The sequence below is a fragment of the Oncorhynchus tshawytscha genome, linkage group LG23 (genome assembly GCF_018296145.1).
Source record: "Oncorhynchus tshawytscha isolate Ot180627B linkage group LG23, Otsh_v2.0, whole genome shotgun sequence".
Lineage (NCBI taxonomy): Eukaryota > Metazoa > Chordata > Actinopteri > Salmoniformes > Salmonidae > Oncorhynchus > Oncorhynchus tshawytscha.
The window spans coordinates 11,495,604-11,517,692 of record NC_056451.1 but is presented as its reverse complement, the minus strand read 5'-3'; the positions used below and the strand labels follow the sequence as shown (position 1 = coordinate 11,517,692).

The 22,089-nt window shown below is 46.2% G+C and overlaps 1 protein-coding gene and 1 pseudogene across 3 annotated transcripts in view; both read right to left on the bottom strand.

Moving 5' to 3' along the window:
• Positions 1-7,188: 7,188 nt before the first annotated feature.
• LOC121840553 lies at positions 7,189-12,990 on the bottom strand (annotated as a pseudogene).
• A 3,757-nt stretch (positions 12,991-16,747) lies between these two features.
• LOC112222984 (myotubularin-related protein 11) overlaps positions 16,748-22,089 on the bottom strand; it is a 32,183-nt gene continuing 26,841 nt past the window's right edge. For all 3 annotated transcript variants that reach the window (XM_042304590.1, XM_042304591.1, XM_042304589.1), the window contains 5 exons: positions 21,153-21,325; positions 20,824-20,994; positions 20,292-20,510; positions 19,424-19,750; positions 16,748-19,098 (listed from right to left, as the gene is read on the bottom strand). In XM_042304590.1, coding sequence (XP_042160524.1) covers positions 18,664-19,098; positions 19,424-19,750; positions 20,292-20,510; positions 20,824-20,994; positions 21,153-21,325 — 1,325 coding nt within the window. In that variant the 3' untranslated portion in view covers positions 16,748-18,663. The remainder of the gene's footprint in view (positions 19,099-19,423; positions 19,751-20,291; positions 20,511-20,823; positions 20,995-21,152; positions 21,326-22,089) is intronic.

Sequence of the window (22,089 nt, the reverse complement as noted above, 5' to 3'; positions counted from 1 at the left end):
ATTCATCCGATGGCATTGAGGAGTATACTACCACATCCGTCATTGGCCTTCATTAATAAGTGCATCGATAATGTTGTTCCCCACAGTGACTGTACGCACATATCCCAACCAGAAGCCATGGATTACAGGCAACATCCGCACTGAACTAAAGGCTAGAGCTGCCGCTTTCAAGGAGCGGGAGTCTAATCCGGGTGCTTATCAGAAATCCTGCTATACCCTCCAATGAACCATCAAACAGGGAAAGCTTTAATACAGGACTAAGATCGAATCCTACTACACCGGCTTTGACACTCGTTGGAGGTGGCAGGGCTTGCAAACTATTACGGATTATGAAGGGAACCCCAGCCACGACCTGACGTGAGCATACCAGATGAGCTAAATGACTTCTATACTCGCTTCGACACAAGCAACACTGAACCAATACTGAGGGCGCCAGCTGTTCCGGATGACTGTGTGATCCATAGGTGATGCAAGACCTTTTTTAAACAGGTTATCATTGACAGATTACCAGGACACATACTCAGAACATGTGCTGACCAGCTGGCAAGTGTCTTTACTGACATTTTCAATCTCTCCCTGACTCAGTCTGTAATACATGTTTCAAGCAGGCCACCATAGTCCCTGTGCCCAAGAACGCAAAGGTAACCTGCCTAAATGACTACCGCCCCGTAGAACTCACATCGGTGGCCATGAAATGTTTTGAAAGGCTGGTCATGGCTGAAATCAACATCATCATCCCGGAAACCCTGGACCGACTCCAATTCGCATACTGCCCCAACAGATTCACAGATGATGCAATCTCTAATGCACTCCACACTGCCCTTGACAAAAGGATCACCTACGTGAGAATGCTGTTCATTGACTACAGCTCAGCGTTCAACACCTGTGCTGCAGGCATCTTATGTGACCCAGGATTCACAGCTGTAAAGAAGTGTGGTGATAGACTGCTTGATAGACAGCAACTTTGGTGTGGAGGTGGAGATCCCTGTTTTGGAAGACTGAGTTTCCTGAAGGCAGTTGATGCTTTATCCTATTTTGAATTTTGAGGTCGATGCTGCAGTCCTCAGAGGATGCTGCCCAGGTATTTGAAGGATGGGACTATTACAAGTGATTTGTGTTCAATGGTGAAGACAGGCATGGTGGGTGGAGGGCTAGATCTCCATTGGTAGACCACCTCTGTCTTGGTGGTGTTGCTAGACGGTCTCATCCTGCTATAGACCCTCACAGCCGCGACAAGGACAGACTGAAGGTCTTTCAGAGTGTGGCCACGAGCACAGTCATCAGCATACTGCAGCTCAATTACCCACGCCGTCAAAACCTTGATGGTTGCTTGGAGCTTCCTGATGTTGAATAGGTTTCCATCCAGCCTGAAGTCCACTGCAAACCCGCTGCTGTCCTCAAGCTCCTTATGGAGAAGCTGGGTGACACATAGGAGGAAGATGTTAAAGAGTACAAGTGCCAGCACACACCCCTGCCTCCCACCGATGCTTACTCCAAAGGGCACTGACTCTTGCCCTCCTATGTCCACCCGAGCCATAATCCCATCATGGAACTGGCAAAGGATGTTGACAAATTTATCTGGACAGCCAAATTTGAGTAGAATGCCTCATAGTAGTTCCCTGTTCAGTGTCGAAGGCCTTGGAGAGGTTGACAAAGGCAATGAAAAGGTCCTGATGTTGTTCACAGCACTTCTCCTGGAGATGCCATGTGGTGAACATCATGCCGACTGTACTCCTGTTCTTTCTGAAGCTGCATTGTGACTGTTGTTTACCAGCCTGTGTAACATCACCTTGGCCAGGACCTTGCCGGCAACAACCAGAAGGGATATCCCCCAGCTGTTGCCGCAGATGGATTTGTCACCCTTGTTCTTATAGATGGTGCAATGTTGGCATCCCGCCAATGTTGGGGGATAATCTCCCGGTCCCAAACCTCAGTGATGTACTGATGGAGCTCTCTGGTGCAGAAGTAACCTGCCGTCTTAGGTAGCTCTGCCGGGATGCTGTCAGCACCAGGAGCCGTATTGTTCTTGAGGGAACAGATAGCTGATAACACCTCTTGGAATGTTGGCGAATGGTTGAGGTCTTGACTGGGTGGATGGACAGGCAGTTCTTCCAGGATGGAGAGGTTAGTAGGACAGCATTGATTGAGTAATGCTAAAAAGTGATCAGCCCACCATCAGGATATGGTTTTGGTCCTTCAAGAGATTCAGACCATCAGCTGTTTTCAGGGGGGTGATGGAGTGACTTCTAGGGCCAAAGATAGAAATTGTGCATGTTGTTTTTGTCGGCCGACATTTGGTTTTCCTGTGCCTTATTCATCCACCATTCGTTCTGCAGAGCACACAAGGTTGTTTGCACTTCCTTGCGCAACGCATTTGAACCTTTATTTAACTAGGCAAGTCAGTTAAGAACAAATTCTTATTTACAATGACGGTCTACCCGGGCCACACTGGGCCAATTGTGCGCCGCCTTATGGGACTCCCGATCACAGCCGGTTGTGATACATCCCGGGATCGAACCAAGGTCTGTAGTGGCCAAGGCCTTCTCCCTCCTCTTTCAGGGAATCTTCATCCAGGAACCTGGTCTCGGGTGTCAATGATGTCAAATCAAATTTTATTTGTCACATACACATGGTTAGCAGATGTTAATGCGAGTGTAGCGAAATGCTAGCGCCTTAGTTCTGCACGAATCAAAGCTGTTCTCTGATAGGGTCTATCGCTATTATCATCAGTGTCCAAAAGAGTTTTGATGTTCCATGTCGCCAGTTTCAGGGGAATTATTTTCGTTAGCATTTTTTGACTGCTGAGTGGAATTCCCGATAGGTGCGGTAGCCTATCCAGGATGGAGCGAGAGGGCAATTTTTAGACCAGCTTTTCTAGGCTACTTCCCAGCTTGGGTGAGCAGTGTGGCTCCTAAATAGGGCTGCTCAGTCACACAGGGGTCTGTCAAGAGCAGCTGCCACTCAAGTCCTAACTGTTGGCGACCATAATAGTCCTGTGCCGCTGGCGTGCATTGGTCTAATTTAAGGGATCCCGGTGCATTTACTCCTGCCCCTGTCACCAGACACCCCAATGCCACCAGACTTTAGTCCGGTTTCCGGTTGATGACTTCACCGAGGTCAGAAGTGGATACCTGCGCAAAGGAAGTTATTTAAAGTGCCACTGATGGTGCACAATCCCCAACAGCACTGCTTCACTGTAGGTAGGTGAATTCCAGTGGCAAGGAGGAAAACCCAGGATGTCCGGTATCTTCCACAGCTGTAGGAGGCTGCCAGATCCCCACCTACCGCTCACCTCCAGCACGCTACTTTTCTCTCAGGGTGTGCTCCCCTAGCCTTTGTCGTACCAGACTAACCCACAAGGCAGCAGAGCAGTGGTTGATGGCTGCCAGGACGTGTCCACACAGAGGTGGGCCTGTACAGATGCATCTCTGCGGCCCACTGCTGCTCTGAGATCCCCTGCCGGTTAGGCTGGAGTTTCAAGACAACCAGCTAACTGGGAGGAGGTCAGAGACCTGGCAGTGTGGTGCCACGACAACAACCTCTCCCTCAATGTCAGCAAGACAAAGGAGCTGATCATAGACTACAGGAAAAGGAGGGCAGAGCACACCCCCATTCACATCGACTGGGCTGTAATGGAGCGGGTCGATGGCTTCACGTTCCCTGGTGTCTACATCACTAAGAACCTATCATGGTCTAAACACACCAACACATATTCCCCCGCAGGAGACTGAAAAGATTTGGCATGGGACCTCAGATCCTCAAAATGTTCTACAGCTGCACCATCAAGAGCATCCCGACTGGTTGCATCACCACTTGGTATGGCAACTGCTTGGCATCCGACTGCAAGGCGCTACAGAGGGTAGTGCGTATGACCCAGTACATCACTGGGGCCGAGCTTCCTGCCAAACAGGACTTCTATACCAGGCGGTATCAGAGGAAAGCCCTAAAAATGGTTAAAGACTCCAGCCACCCAAGTCATAGACTTCTCTCAGCTACCGCACGGCAACCGGTACCGGAGCACCAAGTCTGGGACCAAAAAGCTTGTTAACAGCTTCTATCCCCAAGCCATATGGCTGCTGAACAGTTAATCAAGAGGCTACGCAGATTATTTGCATTGACCCCCTTGTTTTATTCTTATTTATTATATATTTTTTGCCCTCACTCTTGCACAGGCTCATTGTACACTCACTGGACACTAACTACACACTACACTGATACTCCAACACACACATTCATATTGACACCACACACACACATACATTCACACTCACTACATAAGCTGCTGCTACTCTGTTTATTATTCTATCTGCATGTACATATTACCTCAATTACCTTGACTAACCCGTACCCTTGCACATTGACTTGGTACTGGTACACCTGGTATATATCCTAGTTATTGTTATTTTGTGTTACTATTTTTCTGCAAATCTGCTTTGTTAGTTAAAGGTTCGTAAGTAATAATTTCACGGTACTGTCTACATGTCGGCGCATGTGACAAATATTCGATTCTATGATTTGGTTGCCAGAGGATCAGTTCACTAGCAGGGGCGTCCTTCTGCCTGTAGACATGGCCAACACAGACACAGCAAAAGCAAGACTGCTTCCTCAATCAAAGCCCTAGATTAACACAGAGGTATGTGCTAAAATAAAGGACAGAGCTACCACACACAGGGCTATCGCAGCCAACCTAGAGACTACGACTCAGGACACGTGTACATGAAGTCCCACTACGACCTCTGCAGAGTCATCAAACGGGCAAAAGGACAATATAGGAACAGGGTGGAATCCTATAACACCAGCTCTGATGCACGTGGCAGGGCTACAGTCCATTACAGACTACAAAGGTAGACCTAGCCGTTATCTATCCAATGGTGCCTCTCTACCAGACGAACTCAATGCATTTTATGCACGCTTCGACAAAAAGAACAGGGCCCCCGCCATCCCAGAGGATTGGGATGGCGGGGTCTCATGCTCTCCGGGGCTGACGTAAAGGTTTTTAATCTGGTCAACACTTGCAAGGCCAGACGGTATTCCAGGGCGTATTCTCAGGGCATGCACAGACCAGCTGGCAGGCATCTTCATGGTCATGCTCAACCTCTCCAGTCTGTAATCCCTACATGTCTCAAGGTGACCACCAACATTCCTGTTCCCAAGAACTCTGAGGTTAACTTCCACAATGACTACTGCCCTGTAGCACTAACACCTGCAATCATGACGTGTTTTGAAAGGCTGGTCATGGCACATCTCACCTCCATCATGCCAAACACCCAAGACTCACCCCAATTTGCATACTGCCCAAACAGATCTACAGACAAGGGCAATCTCAATTGCACTCCACACAGCCCTCCCACCTGGACTAGAGGAATACTTGTGAGAATGCTGCTCAGCGTTCACACCATAGTGCCCTCCAAGCTCGTTATATCAAGCTTGGGACCCTAAGAATGAACACCTCCCTCTTCAACTGGATCCTGGACTTCCTGACGGGCTTGACCCCAGGTGGTGAGAGTAGGCAAAAATACCTCTGCCACGCTGACCCTCAACATGTGGGACCCCACGTGTGTGCTTAGCCCCTTTCTGTACTGCCCGTCTACCCACGACTGTGTTGCCACACACAACCAACTCTATCAAGTTTGCTGACGACATGAAGATGGTAGGCCTGATCACCAACAGCAATGAGACAGCCTACAGGGAGGTTGTCAGAGAACTGGCAGGGTGGTGCCAGAACAACACCTCTCCCTCAAAGTCAGCAAGACCAAGGAGCTGATCGTGCATACCCCCATCCACATCGACGTGGCCACAGTGAAGAGGGTCAAGAGCTTCAATTTCCTCTGTGTCCACATCACTAAGGACATAATATGGTCAGCAACGCCTCTTCTCCCTCAGAAAACGATTTGACATGGCCCCTCAAACTTTTACAGCTGCACCATTGAGAGCATCCTGACTGTATCACCATCTGGTATGGCAATTGCACTACCTGCAACTGGAAGGCCCTACAGAGGGTGGTGCGGCCGGCCCAGTGCATCACTGGCGGCGAGCTCCCATCCATCCAAGACGCACATGCCAGGCGGTATCTGAGAACGGCCTGAATAATTGCCAAAGACTACAGTCACCCGAGACATGGACGTGCTTCTACACCTGCATTGCTTGCTGTTTGGGGTTTTAGGCTGGGTTTCTGTACAGCACCTTGAGATATCAGCTGATGTACGAAGGGCTATATAAATCAATTTGATTTGATTTTCCATGCTCCGTCTAGAGTCCGAAACAGCTTCTATCCCCTGGCCATAAGACTAAATGGCTAACTGGTCATCCCCAAAGCCAACACCTCCTTTGGCCACCTTTCCTTCCAGTTCTCTGCTGCCAATGACTGAAACGAATTGCAAAATCACTGAAGTTGGAGACCTAGATCTCCCTCACTAACTTTAAGCGTCAGCTGTTAGAGCAGCTGTACACAGCCCATCCAACCAGCTACATACCTCATCCCCATATTTGTTTTTGTTTTTCTGCTCTTTTGCACATATCACTCCAGTGTAAATTGATAAATTCTAATTACTTCGCCACTATTGGCCTATTTATTGCCTTACCTCATTACTTCATTTGCACACACTATACAGATTTTTCTATTGTGTTATTGACTGTACGTTACTTTATCCCATGTGTAACTCTGTGTTTTTTTTCGCACTGCTTTGCTTTATCTTGGTCAGGTCGCAGTTGTAAATGAGAACTTGTTCTCAACTGGCCTACTGGTTAAATAAAGGTCAAATAAAAAAATAAACTCCTTCTCCCACAGACGATCCACACTGACTATGCCCATTCACAGGTCTCTACTCTACCCACTGACACAATCTATGCTAAAATTATGATTGATTTATTACTCCATTACGCTGCTGTCCATTGATTCCCATTACCATTAGTATTTATCCTGCTACTGGTCACTATTTCTCCTGTTTACATGTCTATCCTATGTCACTTTTCATGTAAACACACCTCAACCACTCCAGTACCCCTGCACATTGAATACTGTAAATACTTGCATTCTCATGTTCTTTAGCTCTCATCATTGTTCTTGAGGTTTTTATTCTATCATCTGTGTATTACTTTAATTGCATTTTTGGAAAGAGCTCTCAAGGTAAGAATTTAACTGTACTGTTGTGCACGTGGCGTATAAACTTTGAAACTTGAAAGCAAAGATTTTATGAACTTATAATACAGTTTATTAATCAGGATCCTAACATGCTGATACAAAAAAATATGTACATCTGGCAAATAATTTTGTCATTCGTACCAAAACATTTAAATATATAATCGTGTATGGATACAGGAAGTAGGGTTGCATGCAAAAAGGGACTTTCATTTTCTCTTTGTATAGCCAATGCCATTAAGGAATGTGATGGCCGTGTGTTTTTTCCATGGAAGACAAGAGCAAAAGTACTGGCATCAAATCCAAAAACTCAAACAACCTGATATTCAGTAACTGATATCAAACCGTGTGCTGTGATATTCAAAAATGAATATTTACAGCCCTTGAATAATTCAAAATGCTCTCGTACTGAGGCATAGGAATGACTGTAGGTAATGCAAGAGTGATGATGTACACCAATGGAAGTCATATATATAACCACCTTCAGCCTTTATATTTCATAATAAACATGAGACATTTCAGTGAGAAATACATTGTATGCCAGCCAGAAACCCTTTCATCCTATGTCACACAATACAAGTACTTCTCTGCATGTAAATGCTAGTTTTGTATAAACACACAGTACATCCCGTTAGTCTGAAGAGTGTTACAGTATATGGAAATCATGCCAGTGTATTTGCTGCTTAATATCCACATCATGCAAACAATCTGGCTGGACTGAGTAGCCCTGTCCCAATAGCTCACTGGGCTTTGAATAAAATGACGCATTTAGAAGTCCTTGACCTGAATGCTAGCTGCATACGAACTAGCAGTCAGGACAAGTCGTGAAAAAATACACTATTGAAAAAAAAGTAGCTTACCTTAAAAAAAGCTACATCTAGAAGAACTAAATAAAAGGAAATTATAAATATGAACCATCAGAACTTGTGGTTTGCACAATGACACCATAAGGGGGGGGGAAGAGTAATACTCATCTTGGTCACGACCACTTAAGAATGTATCGTTAAATATTCTGAAATTCATACGCAACCAAAGTTGGTCAATAATACTTAGAACTCTCAATAGAGATGCACAGACCATAAAAATAATAATACTTTTACCTCAATCATGCACACTTACAGCAATATTAACTGACCATGGCCATAATCTGAAAAACAGGGTTATGATACAGAGTTCACTACTAGCATGCATGCAAGTATAAAGATATGGGAACAGTATCAAAATAGCTCCAGTGCCCTAAATTCCAGATCAAATTTACTGGACAAAATGCCTGGAGTTACAACTGCATGTTTTTTTATGTCGCCAATGTCTGTCCCTAGTGTTTACTTGGTGAACAGCTCTCTGTATTTTTCCTCTCAAGGCTGAGTTGGTTTTGGAACTGGGGGTTATTGTCACTCAAAAGGAGCGAAGAGTCAGGACAACAGTCCTATTATAGCTGTCTGGTCAAGAATGAAGGTTGTCACTCAGCTGAAATCATGATTCTAAAAAGAGCTGAAGTCTGATCAATAGAAGTATTTGTTTCCATATTTCAGCCAACGGCTCATTGTCTGTGCTCTCAGGTCATTAGCTTATCAATCATCATCAGCCCTTATTCATTTTGGGTATTAGCTTGCTGCTTTTAGAAACACCAATACGTTCTCAGGGAATGCTGACCAGACCATCAGTTTGGGTGTCATATTCAGTAAAACAATCTTTCAGAAACATTTCAAATACTATTTGTGCTTTGCACTGCTCAATGCATTATTACTGCTGTTTAGTCTCTTCTCCCTGCTCAGTACACTCTCCTCGTCTTGTTATGGCCTCAAAGCCCCTCAAACAGACCTTGACAGGAAAATCACATCAGGTTCCACCCAGAGAACAGGTGTTGGGGAAGGAAATAGAGTCTTGGAGGGTGTGTATAGGTTCTAGAGTGCTGAGCCAGGAGGAACAGTTTGTACCATTTGTGCTAACTGACAGCGGACACCCAGAGCTCAGGAACCCAGTGAAGGGCCGTTGCTCTTGGGCAGCTTGGCATTATTATTGTGCGCAGGGAAATAACGCTGGTCTGGACGGGCCTCTGAAGAGGATGGGTGGCCAAATAGGAATGTGTGCTTGCTGCTGTCTCTGGGGCCAGGTCTAGATAGAGGTTCAGAAGAAACTGGAGGAACCATGGGTTGGAGGTTCAAGATAGGGGGCGTGGTTCTGGAGACAACCGGCCCAGGGTGTCTGCAGGCTGGGAAGAGGAAGGTGCTATTGTTGGTGTTCTGGTTGAGGTTGGAGTCTGTCTGACGGGGCTCCAGGGTCTTGGCTGGGACTGTGTTAGTGGGGCTGGAGGCCAACGCCAGCTTGTCTCTAAGCTGCTGGACCTCCCAGGCTAGCTGTTCCACTGGGTGCTGGGTGGATGAGGAGATGGGGTGGGAAAACGCCTGAGGACACAACATGGCCAGGGTTTATGTTAGTTTATGACACCATCATGACTACAGCCATCCATGAGGAACTAATTGTAGTTTCTGATGTGACCAGCAAAAATTAGAAGCTTGTCCAGTACAACATATAAAAATATTAATTTCGATTTCTTACTATATTTTTTATGCAATACCTCTAGTTGAAATCCTTTTTCAGATACCGAGTTCAAAGTTCATTTTGATCTCCCACCCACATACCAGTAGAGTAGGCTATTATAAACATCCCCATGGCAACAGTGTTCTAGGCTCTGTATAATAGTGAGAATGATCCTCCTTCCCTATGTACCTGAGCATGAAGAGCCCCACGGAGGTAGCAGTCTCTCCACACACCTAAGCAGGGCCCCAGGAGCAAGGGCAGCAGAGGCTCATAGGTGTCCAGGGGCCCTTGGAGACCCGATATGGTGGTGGTGTGGCCCTGGGGGAGCTCTGTGAGGGCCCAGGCCTTCAGAAGCCTCTCCAGGCCCGGCAGGTTCTCTGAGGAGGACCCCCCTCTCCGGTGGCTCTTCCGGTAGACACCTGAGCCCCCTCCGCTGCGCCAGGGCAGGAGGTTAGCAGAGCAAGAGAAGGAGCCCCTGGAGAGCAGGAACACAGAGCCTGGTGCGCTGTCACTCAGCTAAGAGAGGGAGGGAGAGAAGAGAGAAATAAGGAGAAAGAGATAGGTGGAGATTAATACGTTTAAATATCCCTTATGTACCTTAAGGGCGGCAGCGTTGGGCCAGTAACCGAAAGCTGGCTGGCTCAAACCCCCGAGCTGACAAGGTAAAGATCTGTCGTACTGCCCCTGAACAAGGCAGTTAACCCACTGTTCTTAGACCGTCATTGTAAATAAGAATTAGTTCTTAACTGACTTGCCTAGTTAAATAAAGGTTCAATTAAAATAAAATATATTATTAAGCATGTTGCAGTACTGAGACCTACCACACGGAGGTGCAGTGGGCTTGTGCTCTTCCCTCATCATGGCCATTAATATTTGTGTGTTTGTGTGTGTGTATGAGAGCGGGGTGGCTTTTGTAAGACAAGAGCTCATTAAAATAGACAGAGTTACTAAGCACTCTAACATGAATGATCAAATGCAAGATTTGCATTTACATTGTGCTTTTCACACACACTAGCGCCTGGCTGTATCCCCCATAACAACATCCTCTCTCTCCTACCCTGTGTGCCTCAGGGTTGGTGTTGAGGTTGCCGTTGTATAGGGGCTGTGGTAGGGCGGGCAGAGACACTGGCTGGGTGAAACGTTCCCGTCTCTGACTGCTGTACTGCAGAACCCAGTCCCACACAGGGGGCAGAGGGGGGTCTGAGGGGTCCGGGAAGGAGCCCCTGGGTACCACATCTCTCCAGCCGTTCACTGGAGTGTAACTCTGGGATAGGTTCTGGGAGAGACAGGAAGGGATGGAGGAAGAAGAAGTGAGAGAACAGTGATTCGTCTGATTCAATCTGAGCTCATTCAAGAGTTATCGTTGAAGACAATCTAAGCTGATGCATGTGTGGGATTGAAAATGATGTGGACTCGCCTCGCAAATCAAATGTTTTAATCTAAGATGGTTTACAGAATTACGACTTCGAATCTTTGAAACAGTTATTTCCAACTTTTTCCATGTTAACCTAGGGTAGCATACCTACAGTGTATCTTGTTTAGTACTACAGCTTCAGCATTAGCGGTGGTGTTGCTGAACAGTGGCCTACCTGTGAGCGTTTGCACCTCTCCCTGTGGCAGTTGGCCAGAAAACTGCTGAAGAGGGGCAGGTGGAAGCTGTCATGGAGGGCCAGCAGGAAGTCCCCTGTCAGCTGGAAGCGGGACGGGTACTGGACCCACAGCTGCCACACACAGTCCAGGAAGAGCAGGAACACTGGTGCCTAGTGGGGACAAAATTAGTGTCCTAGTAGAGTAGTGCTTCTAAAGTATGAGTCTCCTTCAGGGTAAGCCCTAATGCCGCTTTAATGAGGGACGCAGCGTGAATAATAAATGAACGGATTGAATATTCGGTACTGCTTGGCCTCGACACGGGACTCACCTTGAAGCACCACGGTCAGGTGACCTCCGCGGAGCAAACAGGCCACCTCAGCAGCTTTCCTCAGACAACACCTGGGGTGGGAGCAGAGCAGCATGCTAATCAGGCTAACGCTATGCTACTATCACAGTTATAGCTAGTTTCAGCACATAGATGCTTCAACATCCATGTGTGTAAGCCTGTAAAAAAGCTATGCACTAGGTCGTGGTCTACTGTGTAGATATAACAAGCTCCAACACTTATTGAATATATGAGAGCTACTTTCAACATCCATGTGTGTAGGCCTATTATAGCCTCATGCTAAAGGTATGTTAGAGCATTCCACATCTGCTTACAGCTAATGTAACACAATAAAGCCACATATTCAACCAGGGCTAGGCTAATGTGCTATAATGGTACATTCATACTACATCAACATTGAACTACAGGCTATTCACTATCATTACTAGGTAGACATAAACAAATCAACCAAATCAATGTAGGCCCAGCACATTTATTACAGATGATTTATTGCTTTGATGAGAAGCCAATCAAGGACCTCTCACCTGGTGTAGTCCAGCCAATGGGTGCTCTCCAGCGTAGACAGCCATTTGTCATCTGGCACAGACACAGATGTGGAGATGTCTGTGGATCAACACAGAAGACAAAGAAACCTTGTTCATGTTTTTGTCGAAGGAGCCTTATTGTACATAAATTAGGGTGGGGATTTGACAAGTTTTAAGATATATTATTGCACCTGAAATCTTTAAATAAGATCCATAGCTCTACATATCAAATGAGTTTGGTTGTAAATACATATCTTCTGAAAACATATTGTTTAAGTCTTAAAAAATGTTTTCACAATTGTTAAGGTAGTTCAAACATGACATGATGAGTGAGGCTCATAGATTTGTGTGGTTGTTGTCTATCCAAATCCATCAGCCTTGTGGAAAGTGTGTCAATAAAAGACCGGAAGCATATAATTTCACAGCATGATAACCCCACTGTGTGCTACAGATGACTATTTTATGTCTACTATTGGGGTGTCACCAGACACCCCAATGCCACCAGACTTTAGTCCGGTTTCCGGTTGATGACTTCACCGAGGTCAGAAGTGGATACCTGCGCAAAGGAAGTTATTTAAAGTGCCACTGATGGTGCACAATCCCCAACAGCACTGCTTCACTGTAGGTAGGTGAATTCCAGTGGCAAGGAGGAAAACCCAGGATGTCCGGTATCTTCCACAGCTGTAGGAGGCTGCCAGATCCCCACCTACCGCTCACCTCCAGCACGCTACTTTTCTCTCAGGGTGTGCTCCCCTAGCCTTTGTCGTACCAGACTAACCCACAAGGCAGCAGAGCAGTGGTTGATGGCTGCCAGGACGTGTCCACACAGAGGTGGGCCTGTACAGATGCATCTCTGCGGCCCACTGCTGCTCTGAGATCCCCTGCCGGTTAGGCTGGAGTTTCAAGACAACCAGCTAACTGGGAGGAGGTCAGAGACCTGGCAGTGTGGTGCCACGACAACAACCTCTCCCTCAATGTCAGCAAGACAAAGGAGCTGATCATAGACTACAGGAAAAGGAGGGCAGAGCACACCCCCATTCACATCGACTGGGCTGTAATGGAGCGGGTCGATGGCTTCACGTTCCCTGGTGTCTACATCACTAAGAACCTATCATGGTCTAAACACACCAACACATATTCCCCGCAGGAGACTGAAAAGATTTGGCATGGGACCTCAGATCCTCAAAATGTTCTACAGCTGCACCATCAAGAGCATCCCGACTGGTTGCATCACCACTTGGTATGGCAACTGCTTGGCATCCGACTGCAAGGCGCTACAGAGGGTAGTGCGTATGACCCAGTACATCACTGGGGCCGAGCTTCCTGCCAAACAGGACTTCTATACCAGGCGGTATCAGAGGAAAGCCCTAAAAATGGTTAAAGACTCCAGCCACCCAAGTCATAGACTTCTCTCAGCTACCGCACGGCAACCGGTACCGGAGCACCAAGTCTGGGACCAAAAAGCTTGTTAACAGCTTCTATCCCCAAGCCATATGGCTGCTGAACAGTTAATCAAGAGGCTACGCAGATTATTTGCATTGACCCCCTTGTTTTATTCTTATTTATTATATATTTTTTTTGCCCTCACTCTTGCACAGGCTCATTGTACACTCACTGGACACTAACTACACACTACACTGATACTCCAACACACACATTCATATTGACACCACACACACACATACATTCACACTCACTACATAAGCTGCTGCTACTCTGTTTATTATTCTATCTGCATGTACATATTACCTCAATTACCTTGACTAACCCGTACCCTTGCACATTGACTTGGTACTGGTACACCTGGTATATATCCTAGTTATTGTTATTTTGTGTTACTATTTTTCTGCAAATCTGCTTTGTTAGTTAAAGGTTCGTAAGTAATAATTTCACGGTACTGTCTACATGTCGGCGCATGTGACAAATATTCGATTCTATGATTTGGTTGCCAGAGGATCAGTTCACTAGCAGGGGCGTCCTTCTGCCTGTAGACATGGCCAACACAGACACAGCAAAAGCAAGACTGCTTCCTCAATCAAAGCCCTAGATTAACACAGAGGTATGTGCTAAAATAAAGGACAGAGCTACCACACACAGGGCTATCGCAGCCAACCTAGAGACTACGACTCAGGACACGTGTACATGAAGTCCCACTACGACCTCTGCAGAGTCATCAAACGGGCAAAAGGACAATATAGGAACAGGGTGGAATCCTATAACACCAGCTCTGATGCACGTGGCAGGGGCTACAGTCCATTACAGACTACAAAGGTAGACCTAGCCGTTATCTATCCAATGGTGCCTCTCTACCAGACGAACTCAATGCATTTTATGCACGCTTCGACAAAAAGAACAGGGCCCCCGCCATCCCAGAGGATTGGGATGGCGGGGTCTCATGCTCTCCGGGGCTGACGTAAAGGTTTTTAATCTGGTCAACACTTGCAAGGCCAGACGGTATTCCAGGGCGTATTCTCAGGGCATGCACAGACCAGCTGGCAGGCATCTTCATGGTCATGCTCAACCTCTCCAGTCTGTAATCCCTACATGTCTCAAGGTGACCACCAACATTCCTGTTCCCAAGAACTCTGAGGTTAACTTCCACAATGACTACTGCCCTGTAGCACTAACACCTGCAATCATGACGTGTTTTGAAAGGCTGGTCATGGCACATCTCACCTCCATCATGCCAAACACCCAAGACTCACCCCAATTTGCATACTGCCCAAACAGATCTACAGACAAGGGCAATCTCAATTGCACTCCACACAGCCCTCCCACCTGGACTAGAGGAATACTTGTGAGAATGCTGCTCAGCGTTCACACCATAGTGCCCTCCAAGCTCGTTATATCAAGCTTGGGACCCTAAGAATGAACACCTCCCTCTTCAACTGGATCCTGGACTTCCTGACGGGCTTGACCCCAGGTGGTGAGAGTAGGCAAAAATACCTCTGCCACGCTGACCCTCAACATGTGGGACCCCACGTGTGTGCTTAGCCCCCTTTCTGTACTGCCCACGACTGTGTTGCCACACACAACCAACTCTATCAAGTTTGCTGACGACATGAAGATGGTAGGCCTCATCACCAACAGCAATGAGACAGCCTACAGGGAGGTTGTCAGAGAACTGGCAGGGTGGTGCCAGAACAACACCTCTCCCTCAAAGTCAGCAAGACCAAGGAGCTGATCGTGCATACCCCCATCCACATCGACGTGGCCACAGTGAAGAGGGTCAAGAGCTTCAATTTCCTCTGTGTCCACATCACTAAGGACATAATATGGTCAGCAACGCCTCTTCTCCCTCAGAAAACGATTTGACATGGCCCCTCAAACTTTTACAGCTGCACCATTGAGAGCATCCTGACTGTATCACCATCTGGTATGGCAATTGCACTACCTGCAACTGGAAGGCCCTACAGAGGGTGGTGCGGCCGGCCCAGTGCATCACTGGCGGCGAGCTCCCATCCATCCAAGACGCACATGCCAGGCGGTATCTGAGAACGGCCTGAATAATTGCCAAAGACTACAGTCACCCGAGACATGGACGTGCTTCTACACCTGCATTGCTTGCTGTTTGGGGTTTTAGGCTGGGTTTCTGTACAGCACCTTGAGATATCAGCTGATGTACGAAGGGCTATATAAATCAATTTGATTTGATTTTCCATGCTCCGTCTAGAGTCCGAAACAGCTTCTATCCCCTGGCCATAAGACTAAATGGCTAACTGGTCATCCCCAAAGCCAACACCTCCTTTGGCCACCTTTCCTTCCAGTTCTCTGCTGCCAATGACTGAAACGAATTGCAAAATCACTGAAGTTGGAGACCTAGATCTCCCTCACTAACTTTAAGCGTCAGCTGTTAGAGCAGCTGTACACAGCCCATCCAACCAGCTACATACCTCATCCCCATATTTGTTTTTGTTTTTCTGCTCTTTTGCACATATCACTCCAGTGTAAATTGATAAATTCTAATTACTTCGCCACTATTGGCCTATTTATTGCCTTACCTCATTACTTCATTTGCACACACTATACAGATTTTTCTATTGTGTTATTGACTGTACGTTACTTTATCCCATGTGTAACTCTGTGTTTTTTTTCGCACTGCTTTGCTTTATCTTGGTCAGGTCGCAGTTGTAAATGAGAACTTGTTCTCAACTGGCCTACTGGTTAAATAAAGGTCAAATAAAAAAATAAACTCCTTCTCCCACAGACGATCCACACTGACTATGCCCATTCACAGGTCTCTACTCTACCCACTGACACAATCTATGCTAAAATTATGATTGATTTATTACTCCATTACGCTGCTGTCCATTGATTCCCATTACCATTAGTATTTATCCTGCTACTGGTCACTATTTCTCCTGTTTACATGTCTATCCTATGTCACTTTTCATGTAAACACACCTCAACCACTCCAGTACCCCTGCACATTGAATACTGTAAATACTTGCATTCTCATGTTCTTTAGCTCTCATCATTGTTCTTGAGGTTTTTATTCTATCATCTGTGTATTACTTTAATTGCATTTTTGGAAAGAGCTCTCAAGGTAAGAATTTAACTGTACTGTTGTGCACGTGGCGTATAAACTTTGAAACTTGAAAGCAAAGATTTTATGAACTTATAATACAGTTTATTAATCAGGATCCTAACATGCTGATACAAAAAAATATGTACATCTGGCAAATAATTTTGTCATTCGTACCAAAACATTTAAATATATAATCGTGTATGGATACAGGAAGTAGGGTTGCATGCAAAAAGGGACTTTCATTTTCTCTTTGTATAGCCAATGCCATTAAGGAATGTGATGGCCGTGTGTTTTTTCCATGGAAGACAAGAGCAAAAGTACTGGCATCAAATCCAAAAACTCAAACAACCTGATATTCAGTAACTGATATCAAACCGTGTGCTGTGATATTCAAAAATGAATATTTACAGCCCTTGAATAATTCAAAATGCTCTCGTACTGAGGCATAGGAATGACTGTAGGTAATGCAAGAGTGATGATGTACACCAATGGAAGTCATATATATAACCACCTTCAGCCTTTATATTTCATAATAAACATGAGACATTTCAGTGAGAAATACATTGTATGCCAGCCAGAAACCCTTTCATCCTATGTCACACAATACAAGTACTTCTCTGCATGTAAATGCTAGTTTTGTATAAACACACAGTACATCCCGTTAGTCTGAAGAGTGTTACAGTATATGGAAATCATGCCAGTGTATTTGCTGCTTAATATCCACATCATGCAAACAATCTGGCTGGACTGAGTAGCCCTGTCCCAATAGCTCACTGGGCTTTGAATAAAATGACGCATTTAGAAGTCCTTGACCTGAATGCTAGCTGCATACGAACTAGCAGTCAGGACAAGTCGTGAAAAAATACACTATTGAAAAAAAGTAGCTTACCTTAAAAAAAAGCTACATCTAGAAGAACTAAATAAAAGGAAATTATAAATATGAACCATCAGAACTTGTGGTTTGCACAATGACACCATAAGGGGGAAGAGTAATACTCATCTTGGTCACGACCACTTAAGAATGTATCGTTAAATATTCTGAAATTCATACGCAACCAAAGTTGGTCAATAATACTTAGAACTCTCAATAGAGATGCACAGACCATAAAAATAATAATACTTTTACCTCAATCATGCACACTTACAGCAATATTAACTGACCATGGCCATAATCTGAAAAACAGGGTTATGATACAGAGTTCACTACTAGCATGCATGCAAGTATAAAGATATGGGAACAGTATCAAAATAGCTCCAGTGCCCTAAATTCCAGATCAAATTTACTGGACAAAATGCCTGGAGTTACAACTGCATGTTTTTTTATGTCGCCAATGTCTGTCCCTAGTGTTTACTTGGTGAACAGCTCTCTGTATTTTTCCTCTCAAGGCTGAGTTGGTTTTGGAACTGGGGGTTATTGTCACTCAAAAGGAGCGAAGAGTCAGGACAACAGTCCTATTATAGCTGTCTGGTCAAGAATGAAGGTTGTCACTCAGCTGAAATCATGATTCTAAAAAGAGCTGAAGTCTGATCAATAGAAGTATTTGTTTCCATATTTCAGCCAACGGCTCATTGTCTGTGCTCTCAGGTCATTAGCTTATCAATCATCATCAGCCCTTATTCATTTTGGGTATTAGCTTGCTGCTTTTAGAAACACCAATACGTTCTCAGGGAATGCTGACCAGACCATCAGTTTGGGTGTCATATTCAGTAAAACAATCTTTCAGAAACATTTCAAATACTATTTGTGCTTTGCACTGCTCAATGCATTATTACTGCTGTTTAGTCTCTTCTCCCTGCTCAGTACACTCTCCTCGTCTTGTTATGGCCTCAAAGCCCCTCAAACAGACCTTGACAGGAAAATCACATCAGGTTCCACCCAGAGAACAGGTGTTGGGGAAGGAAATAGAGTCTTGGAGGGTGTGTATAGGTTCTAGAGTGCTGAGCCAGGAGGAACAGTTTGTACCATTTGTGCTAACTGACAGCGGACACCCAGAGCTCAGGAACCCAGTGAAGGGCCGTTGCTCTTGGGCAGCTTGGCATTATTATTGTGCGCAGGGAAATAACGCTGGTCTGGACGGGCCTCTGAAGAGGATGGGTGGCCAAATAGGAATGTGTGCTTGCTGCTGTCTCTGGGGCCAGGTCTAGATAGAGGTTCAGAAGAAACTGGAGGAACCATGGGTTGGAGGTTCAAGATAGGGGGCGTGGTTCTGGAGACAACCGGCCCAGGGTGTCTGCAGGCTGGGAAGAGGAAGGTGCTATTGTTGGTGTTCTGGTTGAGGTTGGAGTCTGTCTGACGGGGCTCCAGGGTCTTGGCTGGGACTGTGTTAGTGGGGCTGGAGGCCAACGCCAGCTTGTCTCTAAGCTGCTGGACCTCCCAGGCTAGCTGTTCCACTGGGTGCTGGGTGGATGAGGAGATGGGGTGGGAAAACGCCTGAGGACACAACATGGCCAGGGTTTATGTTAGTTTATGACACCATCATGACTACAGCCATCCATGAGGAACTAATTGTAGTTTCTGATGTGACCAGCAAAAATTAGAAGCTTGTCCAGTACAACATATAAAAATATTAATTTCGATTTCTTACTATATTTTTTATGCAATACCTCTAGTTGAAATCCTTTTTCAGATACCGAGTTCAAAGTTCATTTTGATCTCCCACCCACATACCAGTAGAGTAGGCTATTATAAACATCCCCATGGCAACAGTGTTCTAGGCTCTGTATAATAGTGAGAATGATCCTCCTTCCCTATGTACCTGAGCATGAAGAGCCCCACGGAGGTAGCAGTCTCTCCACACACCTAAGCAGGGCCCCAGGAGCAAGGGCAGCAGAGGCTCATAGGTGTCCAGGGGCCCTTGGAGACCCGATATGGTGGTGGTGTGGCCCTGGGGGAGCTCTGTGAGGGCCCAGGCCTTCAGAAGCCTCTCCAGGCCCGGCAGGTTCTCTGAGGAGGACCCCCCTCTCCGGTGGCTCTTCCGGTAGACACCTGAGCCCCCTCCGCTGCGCCAGGGCAGGAGGTTAGCAGAGCAAGAGAAGGAGCCCCTGGAGAGCAGGAACACAGAGCCTGGTGCGCTGTCACTCAGCTAAGAGAGGGAGGGAGAGAAGAGAGAAATAAGGAGAAAGAGATAGGTGGAGATTAATACGTTTAAATATCCCTTATGTACCTTAAGGGCGGCAGCGTTGGGCCAGTAACCGAAAGCTGGCTGGCTCAAACCCCCGAGCTGACAAGGTAAAGATCTGTCGTACTGCCCCTGAACAAGGCAGTTAACCCACTGTTCTTAGACCGTCATTGTAAATAAGAATTAGTTCTTAACTGACTTGCCTAGTTAAATAAAGGTTCAATTAAAATAAAATATATTATTAAGCATGTTGCAGTACTGAGACCTACCACACGGAGGTGCAGTGGGCTTGTGCTCTTCCCTCATCATGGCCATTAATATTTGTGTGTTTGTGTGTGTGTATGAGAGCGGGGTGGCTTTTGTAAGACAAGAGCTCATTAAAATAGACAGAGTTACTAAGCACTCTAACATGAATGATCAAATGCAAGATTTGCATTTACATTGTGCTTTTCACACACACTAGCGCCTGGCTGTATCCCCCATAACAACATCCTCTCTCTCCTACCCTGTGTGCCTCAGGGTTGGTGTTGAGGTTGCCGTTGTATAGGGGCTGTGGTAGGGCGGGCAGAGACACTGGCTGGGTGAAACGTTCCCGTCTCTGACTGCTGTACTGCAGAACCCAGTCCCACACAGGGGGCAGAGGGGGGTCTGAGGGGTCCGGGAAGGAGCCCCTGGGTACCACATCTCTCCAGCCGTTCACTGGAGTGTAACTCTGGGATAGGTTCTGGGAGAGACAGGAAGGGATGGAGGAAGAAGAAGTGAGAGAACAGTGATTCGTCTGATTCAATCTGAGCTCATTCAAGAGTTATCGTTGAAGACAATCTAAGCTGATGCATGTGTGGGATTGAAAATGATGTGGACTCGCCTCGCAAATCAAATGTTTTAATCTAAGATGGTTTACAGAATTACGACTTCGAATCTTTGAAACAGTTATTTCCAACTTTTTCCATGTTAACCTAGGGTAGCATACCTACAGTGTATCTTGTTTAGTACTACAGCTTCAGCATTAGCGGTGGTGTTGCTGAACAGTGGCCTACCTGTGAGCGTTTGCACCTCTCCCTGTGGCAGTTGGCCAGAAAACTGCTGAAGAGGGGCAGGTGGAAGCTGTCATGGAGGGCCAGCAGGAAGTCCCCTGTCAGCTGGAAGCGGGACGGGTACTGGACCCACAGCTGCCACACACAGTCCAGGAAGAGCAGGAACACTGGTGCCTAGTGGGGACAAAACACAGGGTTAAGAAAGATGGGAGATCACCACAGACAAATGACTGGCATTAAACGCTGTGTCCTAATGCAAATAGTTTTATTTCCTTGCCCTTTTTCCTCCATGACCATTGATAGGCAAGTTGACTGATAGGTTATCCTCTCACCTCTTCCTTGTCGCTGTCCCTGTGGTAGTTGATGCGGCTGAGGAAGCGGTGTCCGGCCATCACCCACTCCTTCTGCACCAGACCCTGGAAGCCCACCCTGGTCCTGCAGTGGGGGTCACACATCACCTGGACCAGACTGGACACCACACAGGTCATGTCCCGGTCTTCCGCCTCTGCACACAACAGGAGGAAATAGACCATCAATAATCATTTGTAACTGAATACAGTAACAGAACACATATTCAGGGCTCAGATATCAGAGAAGTATCCACAAAATAAAAGATTTGAGAAGATGCCTTGTATAAAAAAACAACACAACATGACAATCTAAATACCACAGTCTCACATCAGCCCTTTCATTCTCCCAAATCCTCACAGAACTCCCAAATCCCCACATCTGGTTGGCAGGTTTTTTCTAATGTTGGCTGGGCCTGTCTAAAAATGCCATTGGGTAATTTCTCCAGTCATTTACTTGTGTTCAGGACACTGTCAGCTCTGTGGTTTTAGGGGGGTGATATGCAACCCTCTTCTCCAAAAAGCCCACTTGAGGCTGGCCAGGCAACACAACTCATATTGGGGGGGAAAATCACAGAGCAGTAGCAGCCGTTGTTCATGTGATACAGAGTTCTGTTGACTTTTCAGTCTGTGGTAGCTACCTTAGGTATCAACAGACTAGGACGGACTCTCACAGCCCAATTATATGTGTCAGTACAAGGAGTCATGTAATAATAATGTATGAACATAATTGTATTTAGTCAAGAACGTCTGTAGCTTTGCCATAAGACTGTTCTCTCTCATAATAGACTGTAATATTACACTTATCTCTCCAAGGCTGTGGTCTCCAGCCTGGGTGCCAGACTATTTATGTTCAACATCGCTAGTTCGCTACGTCCTTGCCTTGTGTGGCAAGACAACCACAAGCTGGATAAAACAGAAA